The 24,845-nt window shown below is 49.2% G+C and overlaps 1 protein-coding gene across 1 annotated transcript; it reads left to right on the top strand.

Annotated features, from left to right (window-relative positions):
* The first annotated feature begins 4,452 nt into the window (after positions 1-4,452).
* On the top strand, positions 4,453-24,782 carry LOC119390362 (protein obstructor-E). Its single transcript, XM_037657969.2, has 4 exons — positions 4,453-4,605; positions 15,984-16,557; positions 16,608-16,710; positions 24,416-24,782. Exons 1-4 carry the CDS (start codon positions 4,563-4,565, stop codon positions 24,596-24,598), a joined length of 903 nt encoding a protein of 300 aa, XP_037513897.1. The 5' UTR covers positions 4,453-4,562; the 3' UTR covers positions 24,599-24,782.
* Positions 24,783-24,845: the final 63 nt, after the last annotated feature.

Genomic DNA, 24,845 nt, shown 5'->3' with positions numbered 1-24,845 from the left:
CTGGCCAGAGTCGGATTGAAATCATGTATGCGATAGGCCTACAGTCTTCTCGGCCGCCATACCAGCCAGTGGCGACGCTGTGCCGTGACTACGCCGCAGATATACAGCGCGGCGTCACGACGTGTCGAGACCTGCTCCAGACTTCAAGGGTGCGGCGAAACGTAAAAGCAACACCACACGCTCATCCACGCATACTTGTATATATAAGGTACCGCGGAGTAGTTTCCAGATCGTCGATCTCTCCGAGCGCGACACAACCGCCACGAACGCAAGTGGGAAGACTGACCCAAGAGCGAGGAGGACGGTTAGTTCCCTTGACAACAGTTTGCACACGGAACCAGGGGCGTAGCCAGGGGGGATTGGGAGGGGAGGGTTGAACCCCCCCCCCCGAATTTTTTCGAATTGGCATGTGTATATATAAACGCACACATACAAACGCACGCACGAACATAAAGGATCGTTGAACCCCACCCGAAAAAAATTTCTTGCTACGCTTCTGCACGGAACGTATCTCTGCACACGGCCTGCATCTCCCGCGCGGTTGATCCCTTTGCTGCCTTAGCAGGCTAACTGGCTTGCACACGCCACGCATCCTCTGTGGTTGCTCCTTCAACGGTCTATCCGTTCGTCGCGCGCGCCTATTGGGCTCCGCTGCTCCTCTTTGGGGTAATTTTGCCTTAGAGTGTACGCATTGCATGGCACATCAGTGTGAGCCACGGCTGAACAAGATAAGGATTCTTGGCAGAATTAAGGGCACGGCCGCACGATAATTATTGGAGGCGTTTCTTATCACGATACCGGGGGAATCACGTGCCAGCGACACATCAATCAATATTCCGCTTTCCTTCGGAGAGTTGTAATTTAGAAAGTGTGATCAGGTGATGTGATTTGGTGCTGGTATGTTCTTTGGTACTTTTGCGCAAGTGCAATATTGTTATATAGCCATGAAGCTTCTTGTAAGAACACATTCGAAAGTTAGGATTTACCTTGCTCCTTCACCCTCCTTCACAATCCCTTCCCCCTGTGCAGGGTAGCATACCCGTTATGCCAAACTGTTTAACATCCCTGTCTTTCCTCTCTCCCGTTTTCCTTCCTTGCTAAGTCTGCATAGTTTTATGGTCGGTACCAAGAATGAGCCGACTACCCCAACAGCAAGTACTTTGTGTTCCATCTGGTCTGAGACTTTTCCCCACAACAACCACCTTCGGCTGCTCTGTCTACTCTCGACTATGTGCAACTTGTTCGCGACCTTTTCCGGGATCTAAAAGCCTGTCCGACGCGTCCTGTTCCAGCACGCAAACCTTACATCTCAAGTAACTTCGCCAACGAAACTCACGTCCTCGTGCGCTATAGACCCGTTCGGCCTGCTCTCCACCCACACCACCCTTCCTCGCACATGCGAGGCGCGAGCCTACATGGACGTTTAATGCAAAGCTGACACCATCCAGGGGCGGATGCAGGATTTTTCCGAGGGGGTCAGCTTATGAAATGTCTGATACCTAAAGCTGCGTATGGGGCGTCAACACCCATGCTGAGTTTATACATAAAAAAAAGCTAAGGGAGGAGGGTCATAACATCGGGACCTGCCTCTGGTTCCGCCCGGAACATCATCGCACTTGAGTGGCTGAAGCCAGCCCACTGCCAACAGTGCCAAGCGACTGCCACTGTCGCATCTCTCATTTCAGCCCCGGACGCCTCGTTTACGGTCGGCGCTGATGCTACTTCCGTCCGCCGCGCTTCGTGGTGCTGCTGATAACGTTCGCAGACCGCGATGCTCTGTAGCGGGGCAGTTATGTAGTGCCAGCAACATCGGCGCGACTCCTTGCCGAAGAGAGGCCAGGACCGCGGCGCCGCGGGCGGTGCGAGAGCATGGATGGACGAAACAATAAAGAACAGTTGTGGTTGCACTCCGGTGCTGGAACAGCGCCTCTCTCTCTCTCTCTCTCTCTCTCTCTCTCACATGTTAGCTGATGAAATCAATTTAGTTACACGCTCACACCAGCCGAGATCATTTCAGACTGCAACACCTAAACACTGGAAACCCGTTGGTGCCAAATGCACGACGTCGCAGCGCAGAGCGGTGGGTAAAAAGGGACACAAGATACTGTCTGTTCTTCTTGTGCCCCTGTTCGCGCAGCGCTATTCTCCACGTAGCATACGCAGAAGCAACTTAGCGCGTGGTATCGCGTTGCTGACCTCGAGAGCGCGGCTTCACTTCTCGGCCCCGGCGGCTACACGCCGATGCGATGTTAAAGGCGGTCGAAATTAATCCATATTGGGGTTTCGGTACGTAAAACGTCAGTAATCATTATAACTTTCATCTGTGTTGAAATACACCTTAGTTCAGTAGCAGCTCTGTCTAAGAGATGGAACTGCACTTTCGCCACTCCTTTTTCGTAGCAAGCGATACGCGATATACTATGCGATTTGCGCACATTGTGAAACACTATTATACTGGTTGCCATTGGTAGCCGTGTTTGCGTAGCAACATAGCCGAGCCCTCTCCTATCCAAGCTAGCTTGCTACTTGTTCACCACCCTCATAACAAGACATATGTTCAGTCAACGCTTAGTTTGATATCACGCTGAGGATAAAGCATTAACAACATTTTGTCGTTATTATTAAAATAAGTCGCCTCCGCGCCTGGAGACGCCATTAATGTGGTTGCATTTGACCTTATCGTCTGGCGATGCTTTGACGATGTAGAACACTCGAAAACCTTGAGCGTTTCAATTATTTATTAACCTTCGTAGGGTGGCGGTCAAACGCCAGCTAGACGCCGAGGAGACGACGTAGTGTGGAGGAGGCTGGCGAGGGACGCTGAGAACGAGATTAAGCGGAGTTCCGAAGTCATGCGCCTTCTTCTTCAAGTCATTATTGTCCACCGTGTACATGACGCGAATGCGCCAGCCTGGCTACTCCCACGACGGGACCGGGAGGTCAAACCTCCTGGTCCAATCGTGAGCTGAGAGCCAGAACTCGATTGTGATATGTTGGTGATTTGATGAGCCTTTCAAAGCGGTCCCGCGTAATATCGGGCCCCAGTGAGCCGCAGTCCCTGAGAGTGTGCTCTAACGTGCATATGCAAGCTTTGCATGTCATTTCTATTTGTCCTGCTCCGTACCACTCCCTGATTTGAGTATAGTACGATTTTGTTTGTACTTGTCTTAGTCTTATGGCTTGAGCTCTCTTTTAAAGCTGCAGCGCTGAGCAGGTCACGTGTAGTGGATTCTTTGTTTGACACAACCTTAATGAAAACCAGCATTATTATAATGTCATTTATATTGCCTTGACAGTGATCCGTTCCAATGCAAATGAAGGGTGTACGTACATCTTCCTCTGCAAAATGTCATTTCAAGTTAACGCTAACCAACACTTGATGAACGGAAGCAATCAAACTGGTTCTGATATCGAAATTTTCCTCATATTATGCCCTGAGCTCCAATATTCAGTTCCGAGCGCTGAGTGCTCTTATTTCGACGAGTGATACATGACATATCTGCAAATAAGTAAATAATTTCATGCCAAATTATTTCGCATCAGGGTAAGAGAGAGAGAGAGAAATAGATGAAAAGGAAGAGGCAGGGAGGTTAACCTGGTGCGAGCGACCGGTTTGCTACCCTGCACAGGGGTGGGGATATAGGGGTCGGAAAGAGGACAGAGAGAAAGGGAGATAAAATAAAAACAAAACAAAACATGCACACATGCACATACATGCAGGATGTCCTATCACAGCCGTTCTGATAGCCCGGTTGAACGCAGAAAGCGCATTAGCGCCTGCACAGCCTTCTTCTGAGACGTAAAGTCCTGTCGGTGGCGCAGGATTCTTTCTTCTGAAAGAGTTCGGTTGTCCAATTTGTCAAGCGCGTTGCAAAGTGACTGTCTCTGCGAACAGTACTGTGGACAGTCGCACAGAATATGCTTAATTGTTTCATCACTTCCGCAGTGGTCACAAGCTGCGGTGTCGGCCATTCCTATGCGGAACGCGTACGCACAGGTAAATGCGACACCCAACCTATAACCTGCACAGAAGGGTAGCGTCACCTCGACGAAGTCCTGGGGGAATTCGAAGGCTGAGTTTTGGGTCACAATCTATTTTAGCGCACGTGTAAGGCCCTATCCTTCATGGTAGTCATGAATTATTGTCTTCAGTATGTTTTTTTAATTATTCCATCAACTCCCGAGCAACGTGGCAGTCGCAAATAGGCGTTACTTGTGGCACCTAAGTTGAGTGTTCCGAACATCAAGATGCGCCCTTAGAGCTTTGATATTTTTGATCATTGTGACGGGCTGATTCTATTAGGAGAGCTTGTGCTATACGAGGGAAGGCATATTTCCTGACCGAAAGAGCGTCACTGCGCGTACGTAAAAATCCCGGCCATCAGTAACTCAAGAAAACGCAAGAGCCGACCGGTGCAGAGGAGAGGATGGGACGGCGGACAGAGCGCATGCGCGTTCTCCTCGACAGCCAATGAGCGCACCGGACGTAACATGGCGCCGGCTCAAAAGGAAAGTCTGGGCCCGTGAAGAGCGAGATTATTTCACTCGGTGGGGCCGCGAACATGGGATCGCCGCTGCTCCTGCTGCTGCTGCTCGTCGGCACCGGTGAGCGACCCACATTTCACGAGCGAGCTTTCGTGGCGTTCGTAGCCTTTGGAATAAGGACGTCGTTCTTATTTCTTTTTTTTTTTACATGCTACAACTGCAGGAGTGATGGCAACATCGACAGTCTACGTTCCGGCCTCCACATGGGAGCCCTGTTCATGAACAAGGCTCCTACGTTGCCGAAACGTTTTCTTTGATAGGGTCATCATATCCGCTCGCATTTATTATTGGTAGTGCAGTCGTGCGCAGTAGACGTGTCATGTACTCGCTACTGTACGAACGCACGCATTTTCGGAGCAACGCCATTGCAAACAAAAACCGCAGACCAATTATTGGGTTGGCCGTTGACACGTGACAGCGATTTCTTACATTGGAGACCCATTTATCCCCCGCCGACGTTTCGCTTTTTTCATGCACCACTTGTGCGGAATGCAACTTCGCTTTTCACGTGGCTTCGATTTCCCCGAATGTCCTCGCCAATGCGCACATAAAATGGGCCTTCGGAAGGAAGAGCGTTTTGAAGACCCAGGTGCAAACGAGAGCGCTCTACTTTCGCGCATTCCAGTTACGCAACCGCCGGCGGCACACGAATGTGGCACGCTTCTAAAGGCGCTTCCTCGGCGGCGGCGGCGGCGACCCACTCCGAAGAAGGAAAACGTGGCCAGTCAAACTGGTTACGGGCGTAGCCGCATCAGACGTGCGCTGCATTCCTGGCGCTGCGTCTTCGAGAAACCGGGTCCACTAACGGAACTTCTTTCGAACACCACGGGGAACATGCTGCGACAACCGGTCTCGCCCGCCATGTGCTCCTCGCATCCATCAATTTATGCGAAAATCGATCCTTGTAGCGATGTCCTTCCCACGTGTATTGGTCTTCTATCTGCGCCACTCTCGCGTACGGTGATAAGTGTTGCATAAATCGAGCTTCCGGAAGGCCTAAAAAAAAGCGTTCCTTGTAGTCCTTTTACCCGCATTTTCACTACACACACCGCGCGATATTGCATTATTAAATGCGAACGAACCACACGCTAATGTCCAGTTACCGAGCTGTTGGTGGCATCCAGTGTTTTGACTACATTTCGAACGAGAACACTTCGTGACTTCCTCTATGCGGCCTGCAGGGTTATTCATCTCGCTTAATACAGTCCCCCTTGTTCGTCCTATGATTGTGTTTTTGTTGGTGGCTGTGTGTACCTCAACAGTCCTTGAGGACATGACAGTTGAATCACTGGATATATGGGCCAGCAGAATAGGATTGGCTGGAATGGAGAACGTTCCCAATAACTGCTCATCTTTTCGGTATGCCTGTTAACTTACACATCTGTCACAGACGCATTTTAAAGTAGTTTGAGCCGAAAAAGGAATTCTGCCCGTAGACCTAATACGGATAGCTTTTCGCTCTATTCTGGAAGAGATCTTTTCTGCGGAGAGGCGTTGCCTCGAAAACAGTGGGCGACAGTGATTGTCACTTAATAGAAAGATTGACCAAACGGTCATTTTGGAACGTCATTCCCCACACTGCTCGTTTTCTTCAGCGCTCTCATTGGCAGATATCGAAGCGCACCGTCACTATTCTCGCCAGTGGCGCTGACAAAACAGCAAGCTCGTTAACAAGACGTGTAATCCAATAAGATTTTACTTCACATTTCAAGAATAATCAGTTTATTCTCGCTGGTTATGTTCAGTCAGTTTACTCAGTCATAACCATAGGCGTGCGCAGGGTTCCCCTTCGGGGGTTCGAACGTTCGGCGCGGCGCCCCCCCCCCCCCCACCTGCCTATTGCCAATGTATGGGGCGGACTTTGCGCTCCCCTCTTCTTAGGTGACTAGGGGGGGCCGGATCCCCCCCCCCCCCCCGTGCGCACGCTTGTGGTCATGACAGTCAGTTTATTCTGACTGTTATGTAAACTAGCGCCATGCTTAAAGCACTAAGAAGGTGTTCGTGTGTCATGTGACACTAAGTGTCATGTGTCTGATGCGTAACGCCTATTCATTACAGCCATTTCAACTCAGTAAACGACTGCTTAAATAAAAGAGGAAAAGCGTTTTTTTACAAAACGTACACAGGGGTCCACTGTTAAAGGGAACATCACAGCGTGTGGCGACAGCTCGGCACCACCGCCGGCCAGCGGCTGCAACGAGTTTTGCGCAGGCGCAGTGCGCGCTGTGAGTCGTGCTCTTTCGTCGTCTGCTGCCATCTGCATTCGCGCTGCGAATCGTCGCGAAGCGAACCGTTGACGAGACGAAAGAGCGCTGGGCACGGTGCTCACTGCGTCTGCGCGAATCTCGTTGCAGCCTGCGGCGGCGCCGAGCTGCCGCCACACGCTCCGATGTTCCCTTTAACAGTGGACCCCTGTGTACATGCATGTTTTGTTATTGTCACTGCGCTGAACATTCGTATAAGGCAATATTTGACCACTAGTCCTAGAGCTGCTCATATTTGCACAATTTACTCGAATCGACTATTCTTTTTAATGACGCTTTTACCTTGCGTGAGCCTGTTTTTCTTGCAGTCGTCTTCACAAACTGCTCGTGTGTGTTGTGTTGATTTAATAACTTAATTCATTATCTGCTCATTGAGCCAACAAGTGTCAACGGTCGAGGTTAGGCCTAGAAATGGCTCGGCAGCTCCAGTGAACGGATGCTGAAAGCGCAGCCACACAAGAACGACAGGAACAAAGACGCCATCTGAAGCTGCTGCGAATCCTCTTTGAGAACGAGGCAAAGGATGCCACGTCGCTGCAGTGTCCCATTGCTAGAGTAAGTTCTCGTATTGAACCTTTAAGCGATTCGCGGACAGGTGAAGTTAGGGTTAATCGCAGAGTGTAAAGCAGCGCAATAGCAACAGGGCCGACACGCTCACACAAAATTTGGGCTACTTTGTGTACCTTAGTAGTCTTGCATGTTGAACAATACACTTGACGCCAAAACCACGGCCGCAAAAATGACTTCCTTTCTATGTGTCTGCGGTCTCTGTTTCTGGCGCCAAATCTATTTATTATTATTGGGTACACACACGGCGCATGCTGCTGGAACCAGTGACCTTTCAACCAATGGGCGACCCTCGTGAATACTGAGAGCGCCTTCTTGTGGAAAGTAAGCAATATACCAAACGTGAAACTTGAATTGTAGTCTTGGAACACCTGCAGCTGCCGAGTCAGTGAAAAACCTGCCTAATTTTGCCGCTGGTGAGGGAACAGCGCAGCCATGCAGGTCTGGCTATGCACATTGTGGCCACGCGCCGTTTCGCCACTTGTCACATGGAATCTTCATTCATGGTTAGCGCTGTCCGACGACGACCCGGTTTTGGTCGCCGAGAAAAGGAGAGCGGTTGAACGCACGTTCTTGACCCCATTCTGCGTGACCCCGTCGCTCCACAAAAGCTTCCTGAATGTCCAGCATATAAGGAAGCGTCTGGGCGCAGGATTCGTGCCTATATGTCGCTGAGCTTACCGTCGATTCTACGAACGAAATACACTTGGCCTCGTCTCTTTTTTTAGCTCCCTTTCTACAATCACTGCGCCCTTTGATTCTTCATTTCCTCGGTGTCAGCACAACGCTATTCTCGCATTTTTACGGTCTGGTAATGATGCAGCCAGCGGGACTTGTTATTCTTTTCTTTTCTTGCAACAAAAAATTAAAAAAATATCCTGAATCGCGTCTGTAACAACGGCAACAAAATTCACAAGTTGATGAACACCTAAAAGACTTCTCTGTCTATATGTCCTAATTAATATACACGCTTATTCTTTACGCAGAAGGCTATTTTGATATATTCTTAAGTAGTTAATGTTCAGAGGACCCGAGTTAATTCACGCGTGACGTGCGTGCCAAATCCGCGAGATGATTATGCGGCGCACTGGCAAAACTCCAACGTTCACCGCGTCCCCTTCTCTTTTTTTTTACTTCTGTTCAGAGTACTGTCCAGATCGTTTCTCTAAAAAGAAAGAAAAATAACTTTTAAAAAAGCTGGCGACACTCGAATTAAGCGTAATAGGAAAAGTGTGCGTAGGCCTCTAAAGGTGACCGACACGCATCCATTACTGTACAAGCAAGTATCTCGATACGTTCAATATTATCAGCACTGATCTCGATAGCCTCTGCTTTCTCGGTGTTTCTCTTGAGGTGAAATAAGGAAAAACATGACCACATTTAGTCTCTAAACGTTGCAGCAGAAACGCGATGGTGGAGGTCGAATATATATATATATATATATATATATATATATATATATATATATATATATATATATATATATATATATAGAGAAATGAGAAATATTCAAGTTGTAAGTACACGTGACTAAAAATATCATGCAGCACGTACAACTTTCCAGAGCGCCAGGTTTCTTTTGAATCTTGGTCGAGTTAGCTGGGACACAAGGTGTGTGTGTGTGTGTGTGTGTGTGTGTGTGTGTGTGTGTGTGTGTGTGTGTGTGTGTGTGTGTGTGTGTGTGTGTGTGTGTGTGTGTGTGTGTGTGTGTGTGTGTGTGTGTGTGTGTAATCAATATCCGCAGCGAGTTTGCTGTTGAGAATCGCGTGTGTGGTCTCTCCGACGCGCTTACAGGGCCGTCAGCATACACAGCAGTGTCGTAGAGGGCCGGTGAGAGAAGCAATCGCTTGCTTAGCGAAGTGGTGGCGCCCTCTTGCGCGGCGCCGGAATCAGCCACATGTTTCCGAAACGTTTTTGGCGATTTTAAGATAATAATTGCAATAACTTCGTGGTCATTTCTGTTAATTATATTATTTTAGACCTTGTTCGTTAATTTTAACTCAGTTTTGAGCATTGCTAGCCTTGTGATGGCTGTATTGAGCGCTTTATCGTGAGCGTGATCACGCAACATGAGATCCATAGATGAACGACAAGCCGGATCGCTAATTGCTGCGCACTTAAAAAACGATGAAGTCTGTGTCGAAAACGACTCCTCGCTCTCCGTACAGGGGCAAGAGATCGAAACGTCCCTGGACAGCTGTGAAAGATGACCACCCCGTTTTGGGCACTCCGCTAGCGCGATATCACCATTTCATGTTCAAGATGTCCCCGCCACAACGGTGTATTCAAAACTGTGCTTCTAGCTCTCCGCTACCAGCGCGGCGGGGTTCAGCGCCGCCGCTTCTGTGTCACTGGGGTGATAACATTGCCCCCGCGTACAGTTGCAAGTGAGCACACACCGCCTGCACGCTTTCCGCTGCAACTGCTCGCTGAGTTTCGGAATGTCGAAGCCAGTAATGGACATCATTAAAGGCTCGAATGAAACATCGCTAAAGGCAGGTCACTCGAAAAAACACGCCGCGTTTACAACGTTAAAGGAACACTGACACAAAAATTTTGCACCTTGTTTTTGCTGTTGTTGCAATAGATAGCTTATGATCCACTTATCACGGCTGCGAACCTCGTTTGCGCGAGTGCGCGACGGTTATTTATTTAGAGACGTTTTTAGAGCGCCCAGTCGCAGTTTCGGTTTCAAAGAGCACCGAGCTAGGCAGCACTACTTCCGGAGGACAGGTAAACGCAGCTGGCCACGTGACCACGCAAAATTGTGACGTAGGCGACGCGCGAGAGCGGGTGCGGCGGGCGCCGCACTTACGGTTCGTCTGCTAGGCCAGTTTGTCTGACGCGGGACTCTTCGAGCTGCTTGCTTTTTTTATCCGCATTTTTCACGTTAGAAGTGCGGACGTCGTCCGTGTCGTTGCCAGGCATGGTTCGAGCAGTCAATAGAGCGTTTTAGTCTGTCCGGCATTAAAAAAGGCATCGCGTAAAACCAAATAAAGTGTCCCCAAGGTGGCACTAGGTCAAGTATCGCCACCTATGGAGGATTAGAAACAACTAACAAACGCGTAATCTATGTCCTCCGAGCACTCAGAAGCGCCCATTTCGACTCGCTAACCCTACAGCATCGAATATTTGACTATGGCTCTCAAAAACGGCGCCGAATCGGGACGAATACATTGCTGTCGAAGCTTAAGGACATGAATCTAAAGCAAAAGGAAGCACCAGTTCGGAGCTTACACGCTACAGAGCGCACGGCGGCCACTTGATAGATTCGAAGTGGACGACAACCGCTTTTGGCAGTGCGGCCATGTTTTTCGGAGGCGCGAATGCCTCGCCGGAGAAGCTTGCCGTGCACGTTCGACAGCTCTCGCGCGCTTGGCGACGGCCGATGTTCTGCGGCACCACGCCGTTGCGGCAGGCTTGCCGCTAGCGTGAGCGGGCCATAACATCTGCCAACTGGCACGACGAGCGAACAGCGAAGGGGGCACAACCAGCACACGCAAAGCCGCAGACACGGAGGAAGAAATGGCAGGTAGCACAAGCGCGCAAGCGCAAGGGCACAACCAGCAACCAGCCAACACAAACTCGTGACGTAGGTTTGTTTACATATCCGCCGCGTTGATGTCGGCGTCGCGAGGTGCTCGCATCTCGCTCAGTCGCGCGGCATGCACTTTAAAATTGATTTTAAATATGTTCTAGGCTATATTGGCCCTTGATATTTCGTAGACGTTGTGTATGGCTCCACATACATCTATTTCACTCATTATCTCGCCTTCGAAATTTTGTGTCAGTGCTCCTTTAAAGAAGTGTCTCAGCGGACGGATGCAAGATTACTGAGGCCGGTCTGTCCTCCAAACGCAGATAAATGTCCCGTCGAAAAAACGGTCAAAGTGGAAAGAAAATAACGGTTTTTATTCCCTGGACTTGTTACCCTAAATTATCCTGTATGGAAGCTGTCTGGAAACAAATGCGTCCTTAACATGACTCACATGCAGAGCAGACATATGCGTCAAGTGCAAACACGCCGCTTCATTTGGCGTCGTGTCGTCCGAGGACGCGTATGCCGAATGTAAGGAAAGAATACCCTTAAAACCCCAAATATAGCTAGGCCGAAAAAAAAAAGAACAGAAAAGAAGAGGCTTACTTCTATCATTAGCTTAAGTAATGTAGCAAATTGGGCTAGCTGAAAAATGACGGTCAGCGCACACAACACACGAAACACAAGGAAGTCCACGACACAAGCGCTGTCTATCAACTGAAAGCTTAATGGAAAAAACGTAGCATATTTAAACGGAAAGGACCATTATGAGTAGACTACACTTGGTGTTAACTCTGTCGTCTGAACGTCCGATAAATGGGCGATGTGGCTTCTCTGGCTGCTATTTTCGTGACGCGAGAACACGCGTCTTCTGGGCTTTTTGCAGTGGTCATTCAGTGACAATGCCACCCACGCTCTAGGGAAGCGTTTCTACCGCGCTTCGATGAACGAGAATAAATAGCGGCGCGAGTAGCTTCATGGGTGCTGGCCTTCCATCGTGGAATGATGCGGCGGCGCTGGCATCGACCACTCGTGAAATTGCTGCCTGAAGCGGCGTGAAATTGTATGGGAGTTTCTTACGAGGAACTCGCTAGCTGGTACTTAGGAAAAAAGAACAAGGAAAAATGCCCATATACGCATAAAGAACAATAAAACATTGGTCCATCCCGTGTATAACGAGGAAGGAACATGTACGGGGCGCGTTGCTTCAGCTGCACTTGTTCAGCTGTCCGTAAGGAAAGCGCGACCGCACCGCTGCGCTCGTTAAGGGTTTGAAGTGCATCTCAAATAGCTTGGCTGATTACTTCTCTGCTATACGCAAATGGAGCTATTATAGAAACACTTCCTGCTTGAGAGCGTCACGTTATGCGCATGTTGTCAATGCCGTGCACGCATCAGATGTATTTCCTTACACCCATTCTTTTCCCTGCGTTGGCTATTCTGCATGCAAATATCGCTCCCATTATATATAGCATCCTGTAATTTCAACAATTATGTGCAAGCAACTGACCCCGTACATTTGGCGCGTGAAAGACTATTCCATCTACAACATGTTATTGTCGTTTTGAATTGGTGTTTTCAAGTGTTCAAAACTCCACTCACAATCTCCTCTATCACTGCAATAGGGGATATTTATAATGCGTGGTCCTCCGGCAACACTGGGCACTTCCGCCATTTTTTGTTGGGAGCCGTCGCGGAATCGTCTGCTAGCGGCTTCATAAGGAAAGGCCACAGAGAGGTTGAGCAGCAGTCGTTGGCGCAGCTTTCCGGCGCAGCTTTGCGGCCGTTTTTATTCTTCGATACCCAGAACTGAATGGTCAGAGGATCTCACTGTGATACCACAAATCGACGAGGACACAATATCAGAGTTCTGCTTGCTTAGAAATTGGGGAGGGGCGAACCGTGTAGGGAAGGGTGTTTCAGCTCCACTAACGTGAAACCTGCGGAGGGGCGAAGCATACAGTGTGCGCCGGTGTTACCTACGGCAAAATCACTGCTGATGGGCAATATTCACCAGGCATCCCGTAACCTAAACAAGATGGGAAAGCGTGTAGGTGTCGAAGTCGTGTTTCCGGCTCCACTAAAACTTTCAGTTCCAAGAAAACCAACCCGTGTAAAAGCGAAGAAGAGAATCATGCAGTATTCGTCACCAGAATATGTTTGTGCCTTGTGAAGAGGGCGTTGTATATCGCGTGCCGTTGTCTTGCGGACGCGAATACATCGGACAGACCGGCAGATGCGTCAACACAAAGCTAAAAGAGCAACAAGAATATAAGAGATGGTAACCAGGGCCATCTCAGCTTACACTGCGGTAACTGTGTCGATAAGTCCATGCGTCGGCGTACTAAGCCGTGCAATGCCGAGTTCTCAAAAAGTGGCATTGTTTATCGCCACAAATACCAGTGCGTCAGGGAAATTGTTGAGGCGGCCGAAATAGCTCATGCGGGAGAGGGATGCGTCAGCATGCCATCGCTTACATTGACGAAGGAGGAGCAAAAATTTTTAGAAACTTGGTGATTAGATCTTTTCAGCTATCACCCCATGCACCTCTTGTTTGTCGTCTTTTTGCTATGTTTCTGCCCCGCTGTAGTACATATACCTGGTGCTGCCAGCGAAATAAACAGTTGTAAGTCAGCGCTCTTTGTACTCTGTCTCTGTTGTCGTCCTTTCCTGTTTTTCCGCGCTGTGCCACTCGACAACCGTCACTTCTCGGCTAAGAATTCGGGACATTTGTCCTTTAATTGTAGGGATTGCGGCTGTGCTCCCACTCTGACAGGAACGGAGGTTGTGCACAAAGAACGCAAGGAGGAAGCAAGAGAATTACTCGAGGAAATGGAAACTGATAAATGGAAACATGAATGTGCCAGTTGCTCCTTGGTATCGTTCTCTAAAAACGCGCGGATACCTAGGTCTATAATCACATACTGTTTGCAATTTGTATGAGAACACGTCATGTCTGAGCAATTATGTTTTTTTTTTGTGTGGTCTTGATCGTCTTCACTGCTGTCAGTACGCACGTGCGTGTTGTTCTATATAAGGCGGGTATTTCGACAATGAAGCATCAGTCTCAGTGCAGCGCGTGTGTTTGTGTCATTTTATGCGTGCGTGATTGTGTCCTTTGTGCGCTCTTCATCAAATACCTCTTGCACTTTTATTCCTCTTTGTGTAATCCTCGGAGCCAGCGCCATTCGTGGCCATGGCGGCGAATGTGGAACATTCTTTTTGTCAGAATATCTTGAGCATTCCATTCTCTACTATATTTTATTGGCAAATTATTTTACACTTCACAAGATGACTGACGCATAGAGCAGGTCACCCTGGCATGCTGGATGGTGTTTTCGCTTTAAATGTGCATAAAGAAGAAGAGTAATAACTTTATTGATAAGGGTTTGTGGTAAGGGGTCATAAGCTCGATGGGCGGGGCCCCAAGTCCAAGGTTCACGTGACCCAGAAGCACTAGCTGCACCTCCGGGTCACAGCTGGCGAGCTGTGTCTCCCATAGCTCGAACGTGTTAGATAGATTAAGCTGACCTATAAAGGTATTCAAATTTGGTGGTCTGTTTAGGCATCCCCACGAAATGTAAAGCGATGGCGAGCAGCCACACTACGGACAGGCGTGCCCATACATCGTTGCAAAAATAATTGTTTAATATTTGTAAGCTCGGAGAGACCCCGTTTGAATCCTATGGAAGTCCATGGCTTCCTGCTCTGCTAATGATTTGTAGGGGGCGCTGTATTTTTGTCACCTGCCTCGCTGGTGAGCAAGAATATGGTTTCCATCGTTGCTGATACAGCCAGGTACCAAGTATTCCAGCAGAAAAACCACAACTTCTTTTAATGGTATCGAAACGTTTTATGGCATTTTGGGGCGTAATGCTACCCGTGACTAGAGTATATTTTACTGCAGCGACCAAAATTTTTAACGACGCACAGCAGTGATATTTAACGAGGAACTGCAGCGATATGCTCTCATACTGGGATCAGACACGACTGCCGGTGTCATATAATGTCTCTCCACAGACAACTCATGATGACGTCGTTGGGAAGCTTTATTCTCAACAAACGTTATTCCCCTTAAACAAATGAAAGCCTACAAGTCCCTGGAATCTCAACTTTTTGAGTGGATATGTAAAAAGCCTGTCGGCGAAACAGCTCCATGGACGTCATGTGCTTCGATTTCTACAGACAGGCTAAAGCATTTCTTTGATTGTAAACTTTATGAGCGTCTTCTGTATACTGTCTTGTCGGCAACTGTTTTGTCGTCAGTCAAAGAAGCGCAATCGGATACAGCTCCGGACAGTGTGGGAACGCTCGGTGGCGAGCCGCAAAACCTACAGCTCGACACCCGTGGCACGCTGACACCCGACTCCCTGAGCCACGGCTCAGGTAGCTGTGTACTAGCCGCTTTCCACGACAAGATACTGCCGCGACGCGCCTTCATTAAGGCTTTGTCATTTCCTCGCCACGGGAAGTTCCGGTTTGACGTAACAGAGCGGCCGCGTTTCCTGCGCGCCGGGCGCGGTCAGTCCCGATATCGCCATTACAATTCGATGATGAATATCTGAAATTACGTGCAACTTTCGTGATTTCTAAAAAAATGGTATGCCATAAACTGACGACCTACAACTTCCCCGTATAAACAACTGCCCTCAAGTGTATATTCAAAAATTTGATTGGCGAGTTTCTGTTAATCGGTCATTTCAGTGTCACTGCGGCAGAATATTTCCGCCTAGGCGCAGAGTTCGAATGCGCAGATGACAGATAGGGCCTGACTTTCATAGCATTTTTATAAAAATTCTGTAGTGTACGTCTAAAAAACTCACTATGCATATAGAAGTACACAGTCTTTTTATTATATTTTTTCATTTGGACCCCACCTGAATCGGCCGCTTGCCGCTGGAATCGAACCCGCGGAGCGACATCCACGCTGCTTTCTTTCCCCAAATGGAGCGTACAGTTCTTTCGCATGCAACTTTAATATCACATTTGAGGATACAAACTCTCTGATGTTATACCAAATGCGTGCATTACCGCCAGGACTTGGCTAACTTGGCGCTCCTTGTGCGCAGTTTGGTGCCAGCGCAAGGACCAGAGCGTGTGCCGGAAAGACAACGGGCTGTTCGAACACGAGCAGTACTGCGACTACTACTACGAGTGCGAAGATGGAGTGCCCACGCTGCAGCTGTGTCCCAACGGCTTGGCCTTCTCGGGCAAGAACCGCGGCCTCCTCAACAACTGCGACTACCCGCACCGAGTGGGCTGCCCCGATGACGACGGGCGTGTGATGGGCCAGAGCCCGCAGAGCAGTGAGAACTGCCACTGGCAGTACGGCGTGTTTGCCCACCAGACGAGCTGTACCCGGTACTGGCAGTGCTGGAACGGCACGGCCACCATTCAACAGTGCCCCTTCTCCTTGCTCTACAACGACGTGATGCACGCCTGCGACTGGCCGGACAACGTGCCCGACTGCCAGAAGCACCCAATCTGCAAGGACAACCCCAACGGTCACATCCCCATCGAGAAAAGTTGCGTCCGCTACTGGCTCTGCGTGGGCGGCTACCCGCGCCTGCAGCGCTGCCCAGCGGGGCTTGCCTTCAACCCGACCGGGCTGCGCTGTGAACTGGCCGACAACATTCCCGGATGGTGAGGCTCTGTCTGCTTGTGACGCTCAGTACTGACGTATTTGCACGCAGTGAACCACCGCCAACCACGGCGCCACCCGAGGAGGCTGAAGAGCGACCTCAGCAGCAGAGGCCTCGGCCACAACAGCAAGCCGCCCCCAGACCACCATCACAGGTACACTCGGCAATAGAAGGACCATTGGGCTAGTTCACGTACGCGTGTGGCGAACTGAGAACATAAGGTCACACTAACAAGCGCGACTGAAAAGCTAAACAGCAAGAGATAACACTTGAGTGAACGTTCAGTCATTTTCTAGAGGTGGGCAACTGTTGCTAATGCTTCAGATATTAGGCAGTTTTAGAATAGCGTACGCTAAGTTAGCGTGTGCGGCCCGCTATGCGGTTAGCGTACGACGCATGCGCAGTTGCGCGAAAAGACAACGCAAAGCTTTGCGTACGCTATTCTAAAACTGCCTATTGTTGTCGGAACCCCTATTCCAGGGCCCCAAAGGCCACTACTATGTCATGGGCCTGCTGAATAAGCTTCAGTAGGTCCCGAGATTCGCAGCTCGGCAAGACGGCCTCCCTCTGCATTAGGCTCGGGGTATTTAGAGGACAGCCTAGCCTGTGGGTGTTTTGTATTTTTAGTGGAATGTTGCATTATTCAGGATCTGGGATAGCCGTCTCTATGCGCGAGTATGCCCGGCAGGTAAGTTGTCAGGCCGCCGCATGTTTGCGATCACTTCCCGGCAGTGAGGCGTGGCAAGGTGTTCATGTCAGCCTCATCCTTTGTGATAGTGTGGTGACGGGGATTTGGGCCAAGATTCGCGTGTGTAGCGTAGTGCCAGTAGAAAGACGTACGTGACGGCGGCCAACATGGCCGTGTCTTCGTCCCTACTTTATTCTAAGCAAAATCCGAAGCACAGCGGTGACGGCTGCGACATCCAGTACAGCCGCGATCAAGAGCGAGCGTGCTTCGAGTCACGCCGCACGATCGAACTATGCGAGGCGCGGTTCGGAGGTGACCCATGATGACGATGATGAGCGCCTTGACATGTACATAATTACCCCGTCCCAGTGTTGAACCCTAAATATAAAGTATGTGGCACCTGGCTGTTGACGCAAAAGGGTGCATGAGCTGTCAAAGTTGCCAGGACAAAGGAGAGGGGGAACCACGAGGCCTGCGGCGGGAAGCTCTGGGATGCGCGTAGCGGAACGGGCTGACGGCAGGAGAGGTCGAAACCGATAAGTGTCGGAAGCGGACTGAGAAACTCCACTTGGCACAACGGTCACCGCACAGACCAGGCCGACCACTGCGCACCCACCGGCACAGCTGTCCCAAGGACACGGAGAGGTGCGTTGCCTTTGCCGGCGCAACTATCTGCGGGGGGCAGACACCAGTGTTTCCATGGACAGCGCGGCGCGGACGACTACACCGGATGGTGGTTGCGGGCACGAGCACGGCCGTTGACGGCAGGGGCGTAGGCAGAAATTTTTTTCGGGGGGGGGGCACCTCCTTGATCTGTAGTGGGGACGAGCAGGCAGATGTGGTCGAGTGTCATTTTCTGCTCTGTATGCTATGGCAAAAAAAAATTTCGGGGGGGGGGCACGGGCCCGGTGTGCCCTAACGTGGCTACGCCCCTGGTTGACGGACGCTGGCACGCAGTGTCGGGAGGGCGGCGAAACTTTTTGTGGTCGGATGTAGTGAATAACAGTACGCTAGTGACGATAACAGTGGTGGGTTAACGCACCAACCAGAGACGGACTGGGGGAACATGTCCACGAAGGCGACGATGGACGATGTCGTCACGGATGTCTCGAGATGCCTCAGGTGTGGAATTGTGTCTGTCGATTAAGGTGCAAGATGGTAGGCCTCGACTGGGTGTAGCATGGATGCGTGCACATCAGTGGTGTAGCCAGGGGGCCAGTTTTTGAGGTTCAAAACCCCCGAAATTTTCACATTTTGCATGTGTATACAGGGTGTTTTTTTAGACAACGCTGATTTTTTATAAAAATTCTGTGACAGTCAGGTTCCTGTCGTTTTCGCACATGAACTCTATGTCGAGGCGGAAGTACTTTCTCGCAGCTCAAATTACGTTGACGCGGCCAATTAACAAAAATCGTTAATTAAATTTTGACTGGAGGGCAGGTGTTTATATTACAAAGTTGTAGTGCGTGCCAATTTATGGCATACCTATTTTTTAGAAATCACAAAAGTTGCACGTAGTTCGAGATATGCATCACTGAACTTCAAGGGCGAAATCGAAACTAATCGCGCCTGGCGCGCACAAAGCGCGGCGAAACACCGGAACGACATGTGACAGGGAAGTGACGAAATTTGAATGAAGGCGCGCAGAAGCAGAATCTGGTCAGAAGAATCGGCAAGCATTCTGAAATACACAAGTAGACAGCTTAAAGGGACACTAAAGAGCAAAACGATTTTTCTCGCATTAATAAAGTAGTCTTCCACGATATACAAAAACACCACGCTTTCTGCGCGAAGACGCTTAATAAGCGAGAAAACGCGCAAAAAGAAAATACAGGTGGCGACGCCACCTTGAAATTCCCGCACCATTTACCGTGACGTCACATATTTTTGACGGTGCCTGCTTGGGTCTACGTAGTTCCTAATCGGTTAAATCGAAGTACATTATCCTCTGAGGGGGCCAGAGACTTGACACAACGAGTTTGTGGAAATTTCGTCGAGCCAGTGGCGCCAAAATACGTTAAAGGCTCTTTAAAGTCTTTTACGTCACGAGTTACAAAGTTCGGCGCGAAATTTAAAGATGAAACTTTGAACTTGGTTTTCTCCTCTAATAATAAACCTGTGGTGGTGAAATAAACTACACAAGAGTTCTCCGAGCACACTTTATCAATCTAAACCAATTCATTGTTTCTCTTTAGTGTCCCTTTAATGTTTGCGTGCGATGTGTGGCGCGTGTCTGTTCCTTTCTTAAGCTATAAAGAGCCGCGAGAAACTATTTCGCCTGTCTGCAAGAAGAAGTGCCGCCGTGGCTGCCCCTGAGTTTTATGCTTCCCAGACAAAGGAAAGGTTGATATTGCGTTTTCGTTGGGCACAGTTCGAAAGAAACAGATAAGCACCAAACACTACGCGCAAAAGTAAGGTGATGCGCGGGCACAAGTGAGATGACTTGCCGCTTTGAATGAAAAGATACGGCCGCGGCGCGCCTTCATTAAAATTTCGTCACTCCCTTGTGACGGGTAGTTCCGGTCTGACGTAGCAGAACGGTCGCACGTCGTGCGCGCCTTGCACGATCAGTTTCGATTTCGCCTATGAAGTTCGATGACGAATATCTCGAACTACGTGCAACTTTTGTGATTGCTAAAAAATAGGTATGTCATTAATTGGCACGTACTGCAACTTTGTAATATAAACACTTGACCTCAAGTCAATAATTAAAAATGTTACTTAACGAGGTTTTGTTAATCAGTCGCAACAGTGTCATTTTAATTGCAGCAAAGTATTTCCGCCTCGACGTGGAGTTCGTGTGCGAAAACCACAGGAGCCTTACTGTCATAGTATTTTTATAAAAAATCTGTATTGTCAAAAAAAGAAAGTACCCTGTATATAGGCGTACACATAAAACACACACGCATAAAAGGTCGGACCCGAAAAAAAATCACAGCATATCCACGGAGTGAATGATGATGAGTAGGCGAAGCTGCGGAGGTTCATCGGTAAACCGTGAATCTTCCGTGAATTCTGCCCAGTACATCATCACCGACGTGAGATCGGGCGAGTTTATACTAAAGGTTCGATGAGTTATGACGACTTGCAGCTCACTTTAATTTTACATGTACGCTGTGAATTTTCATTGTTTAGAAAACCATTGCTTTAGAAAACATCTGGCGTCTTTCGTTAAGCAGCTGGCGTCTTTTCGTTTTGCTTTAGAAACATCTGGCGTTCTTTCGTTTTGCTTTTAGAAAACATCTGGCGTCTTTCGTTGGTTTATTTCATCAATCAACGGCGTTTTGAACAAAATTTTTATTGTTTAATCACGCACAGGAGAAATCTCACCAGGCACTACCTTGGAGGTAAACAATGCCTGCTAATGGGAATGAGAGACAGAAGAAGTCGTCTTTTAGCTAACACTTACACTTCTACTTCTACTAACGTTTCCTACTGGAACATGCCAATGGCTGCTAATGGGGAATGAGAGACAGAAGAATTCGGCTTTTAGTTAACGCGCACGCTGCGAATTTTTTATTGTTCAACAACGCACAGGAAAAATCTCCCACCGGCACCACCTTGGAGGTCAAGATCTGGTACTAGCGTTACGACTGGTTACGCACTACTACTACTACTACGAGGGACGAACGGGTGCCGCCTTAAGGAGCTTCGCCCCTAAAAATGTCTGCCTGTGCCCCTGCCGCGCATCGAGGGAGACGAGTTGTCCGACTCAAAGGCGTGCTGAGCGGAGGCTTCGTGGGCCAACGATGGCGTTGAGAGAGGCATGGAGATAGCGTGGTGGACCGTTGACAAAGACTGCCACCGGGTGCGGGATATTGCATGGAGAGCGGGGGCTGAGAATTCTGGAGTAGAGCAACCCTCGATAGAAGGGTCGCTGGCCGAGAGAAGGTGGCCTGCCTTGTGACGGCAAGGCGCAGAAAAGGTTGCACTCGTGGCTGGCTGGGAGGTGGAATGCGTCGAGAGTGGGGTTAGTGGCACTATGCCGGAAGGAAAACCGAGACCTTGTTGTCGACCTCCAGAAGCCAGTGGTACCTTTCTCGGTTGTGGGCCAGCACAGCAGCGCGTGGTTCCTCGTGGGACTGTGGCCTGGGGGCGACGCGGTGGAAACGCGATGCAGTTCTCCCGGGAGGGCGTTGAGAAGGATGGCGTGGCCATATAATTGCTACCGCAATAAAGTATACCAAAAGGAGAGCCCACAAACTTTTAAAGTACTCGCATTACCTGTTTTGATGGTCAGATTGTCCAGTTAACGTAAATCTAAAGTGCGATGCTTTGCGACGACCGCGGAACGGACTACCTCGCACAAAAACTGACAGGGTTCCATGTGCATTCGACTAAGACGACTTGAAAGCGAATGCCATGCGGTGCGACTCTTTCACAGTGCACTTTATATCACGAGAACGCCGCAAAGGTGAAGTGAACGCGCACTCGCGCGCCTCGTTCGCGCGGATGGTCACGAGATTGTACCACACGCCGGCTTTCCGCTCAAGGTCACGTCCGCATGAGAGACAACTTTCGCTTTGAAAAGCTGCGCTGCATGCAGGCTTCTCCCCACGGTGGAAGTGCCGCCCACCGCTCCCTTTGAAATGCGCGCCTGAGAAACCAATAAAAAGCAACTGTGCGCCACCTGTTTATGTAAAAAGGAGTCTGAACAGGTGGCCTAGCAGTTTCAAATGTCGCCAATTCCAGTGGCAGCGCAAGAACACATGCGCCCGTGCGTGCTTCCGTTCTCTGTGTGCGTCAGATACAACTGGGGACCAGAAATTAATGTGTGTCGCAAACGGGCAGCTTCAAAACTCGAAATTCTGAAACTTACTATCTTGCGTCCTCCCTCCCGGTCCTTGTTCTCAAAATGTCCACCCCTAGAAAATTTCTGGGGAAAACCCTAGCTGTACGTATATTTTGTGGTGTCCAAGACAGCAATCATAGGACAGGCAATACTGAAGTGCAATAAATATTTAACAAAAGAAGAAGGAGAATGGACTCAAAGAGCCGTTTTCTTTTTTTTTTTTTTTGACACAGCCATATGAAGCCAAGGAAAGCATGACAGGTGTCGCTTTTAATTGAAGTGTAGCAATTTAGAAATTAAAACAAAATGAAATACGTGCACGAAAAGTAAGTTTCGTCCCGACAGGAGAAGCTGTCGAAGCGATAGCATCTACCAGCTATAAAAATGTTGCCACTTTTATCGGCCTGATATACAGATATACCCAATAGCTAAATAGATATACCAAAAAGCTAACCAAGCATGGTGCATACGCCCACAGATATATGCAACACATCTCATTAGAAGAGAGTCAATACTCGCTTTTGCAATGCTGGCGTGCTAAACAGTTCAAACATAAGTGACCCAAACGTGTCGAGTTCTCCATTATTTTTTTAGTCAGCGTGAGCTCTGGGGATAACGCGAAGCGAAAGGCTCGCTCAGCATCACCGCAGATTACTCAGCTAGACTTAGCAGCATTCTACGAACTTTGCCTTGTTTTATTTTTACGGTTAAAGTGTGGGAATCGCCGACGACGCCCCTCGCCGCGCCTTACTTGATACGAGGCAACAGGCACTGTCACCCAGTGGAGTCTGCGCATACTCCACGCGACGGACAGCCAAGCAGGAGTGGCCGATGGACGTGTGCGCGACGTGCGCCCCACCGGGGCTAGTGGCGTGTTCATCGTAATATAATTGACAGCGCAACGGGTTAAACACGGACAGAAAGTAGAAAAGGACACAGCGCTGTGTTCTTTTCTTCTTTCTGCCCGCGTTTAACCCGTTGCGCTGTCAATTATATTACGATGAACATCCACCAACTAGCCCAACTCGCGATTCTGCTAGTAGCGTGTCCTGTTTTTGTGCGGCCCTAACGAGTTTCCTTACCAATGAATGGTTTCCTCGAGTCCCCTTCCTCGAGTCCCTTAACAGCACCCGGGCGCTCCTTTTTGGCAAAACGGGCGCGGGAACCCCACAGCCTAAACGCTCAAGCACCCGCCTACTGAGATGCACGCTCGAACTGCAAACGTCTGCTCACCGTCGCTGCGAACCGCATTCTTTCTACAGTTAAAACTCCATCTAACGAAACCCGATTTTACAAAGTTCCCGATCTAACGAATAAATTTCGATTCCCCAGCAAATACCCATAGGACTCAGTGTTATCGTCAACCCGAACTAACGAACTATCAGGCCACCAAATCCGATTTAACCAAGTTTCCCCAGAAATAAGTGAGTAAAAAAGCGGTGCTTTCCTTTCGATTATGCAGAGACGGGTTTTTCTTCGAGCGTGCGCTCAAACGCTATTGCATTAAAATGTACTCACGGCCCTAGCTTTAGCTCAAAGGGCTCCTCACCAGCCTTTGAAAACACAAAAAAACGAGAGCAATATTCTCCCCTGGCGTTTCTCGTGTTTCTAAACATCACATCGCATGGAAAATCGTACCATCTGTCTCGGCCTTTACATAAACAGGAACAACCAAATGTATGGAAGGTCAAGTGCCACCGTAGCAAGCTTAGCAGCACTACATGTCTAATGAGGTTGTGGCTCCGGCCCGCACCGACGGCAAGCTTTTTTTTTTTTGTACAATCTACTTCATTCCCCCCTTCTTATTATTGCTCAATACAATTAAAAACCCCAAGTACACTCCCACCCCCGATGTACATTAAAATAATTCAAATAGTTTAAATACCTCCAACAACGTATCTGTCCTCGCGGAGAGTTGCAGTACTCTGCCTCCTTCGTGGTATAAAACCACTTATTTGCAGTGTTTGACGTGTCCGTGCTTTAGAGCCCCGTCATTATCGTGGGCACCAATATCACGATCACGCGAGCCAGTACGTCAGTCACCATGGCGGGCATGTGGCTAGATCTGTAGGACCATCTGGAGATCGCACGTAGCATTATCTTCCATAAACTACTGGCATGGTGACGAAAACCACATTGCAGGTCTGGCTTTAATTTCTCACAGGAAACGGGTAATATAAGTATTTTCTTTCAACCTGTATCAGCAATGGTTTTTACGAGGCAATGGATGAGACGGGGGGGGGGGGAGCCTATGATGGCAGCTTAGTAATGCAAGATTTCATCCACCAACTTTAAGAATGCTTGGCTTAAAATGCATGCTTGACTTTCAACTTCACTGGAGCGGCCCTTATACAATGTAACATGGTGTGTCTGCCGCAGCCTGCTCCAAGCGGCCAGCGACGATTCAGCCCACCGCCCCAGTCGGTACCTGCCCTGGCTCAAGCGTCTCCCGTTGCTGACCAGGATGACGACTACACCGATGCTGGGCAGAACCGGGCGCAAGGCGTCGTGCGCAGGCCAGCCTCATTCAGGCAGGCCGTGCCAGCTTCCACTGGGAAGTAATGCTGGAGTCTCCAATCAAAACCACATCCATGCTTCTCAAATTGCACTGGCACGCTAGACCTTAAATTGGTACCTTCTAGTCTTGCCTGATAACATTCCCATCATGGCGCAAGCCAGTCTGCTTGGATTGGATGGCTTTGCTGACCACCCTTTCACCGAGAATAAAAACTGTACTGCCACCTGACCTTTCCAGAATCACTTGCTCTCATGCAGGAACTACATAAGGAAGCTTCACCTTGATTGCCGC

Source organism: Rhipicephalus sanguineus, chromosome 1 (genome assembly GCF_013339695.2).
Source record: "Rhipicephalus sanguineus isolate Rsan-2018 chromosome 1, BIME_Rsan_1.4, whole genome shotgun sequence".
Taxonomy (NCBI): domain Eukaryota; kingdom Metazoa; phylum Arthropoda; class Arachnida; order Ixodida; family Ixodidae; genus Rhipicephalus; species Rhipicephalus sanguineus.
This window is presented reverse-complemented; position numbering and strand designations above follow the sequence as displayed.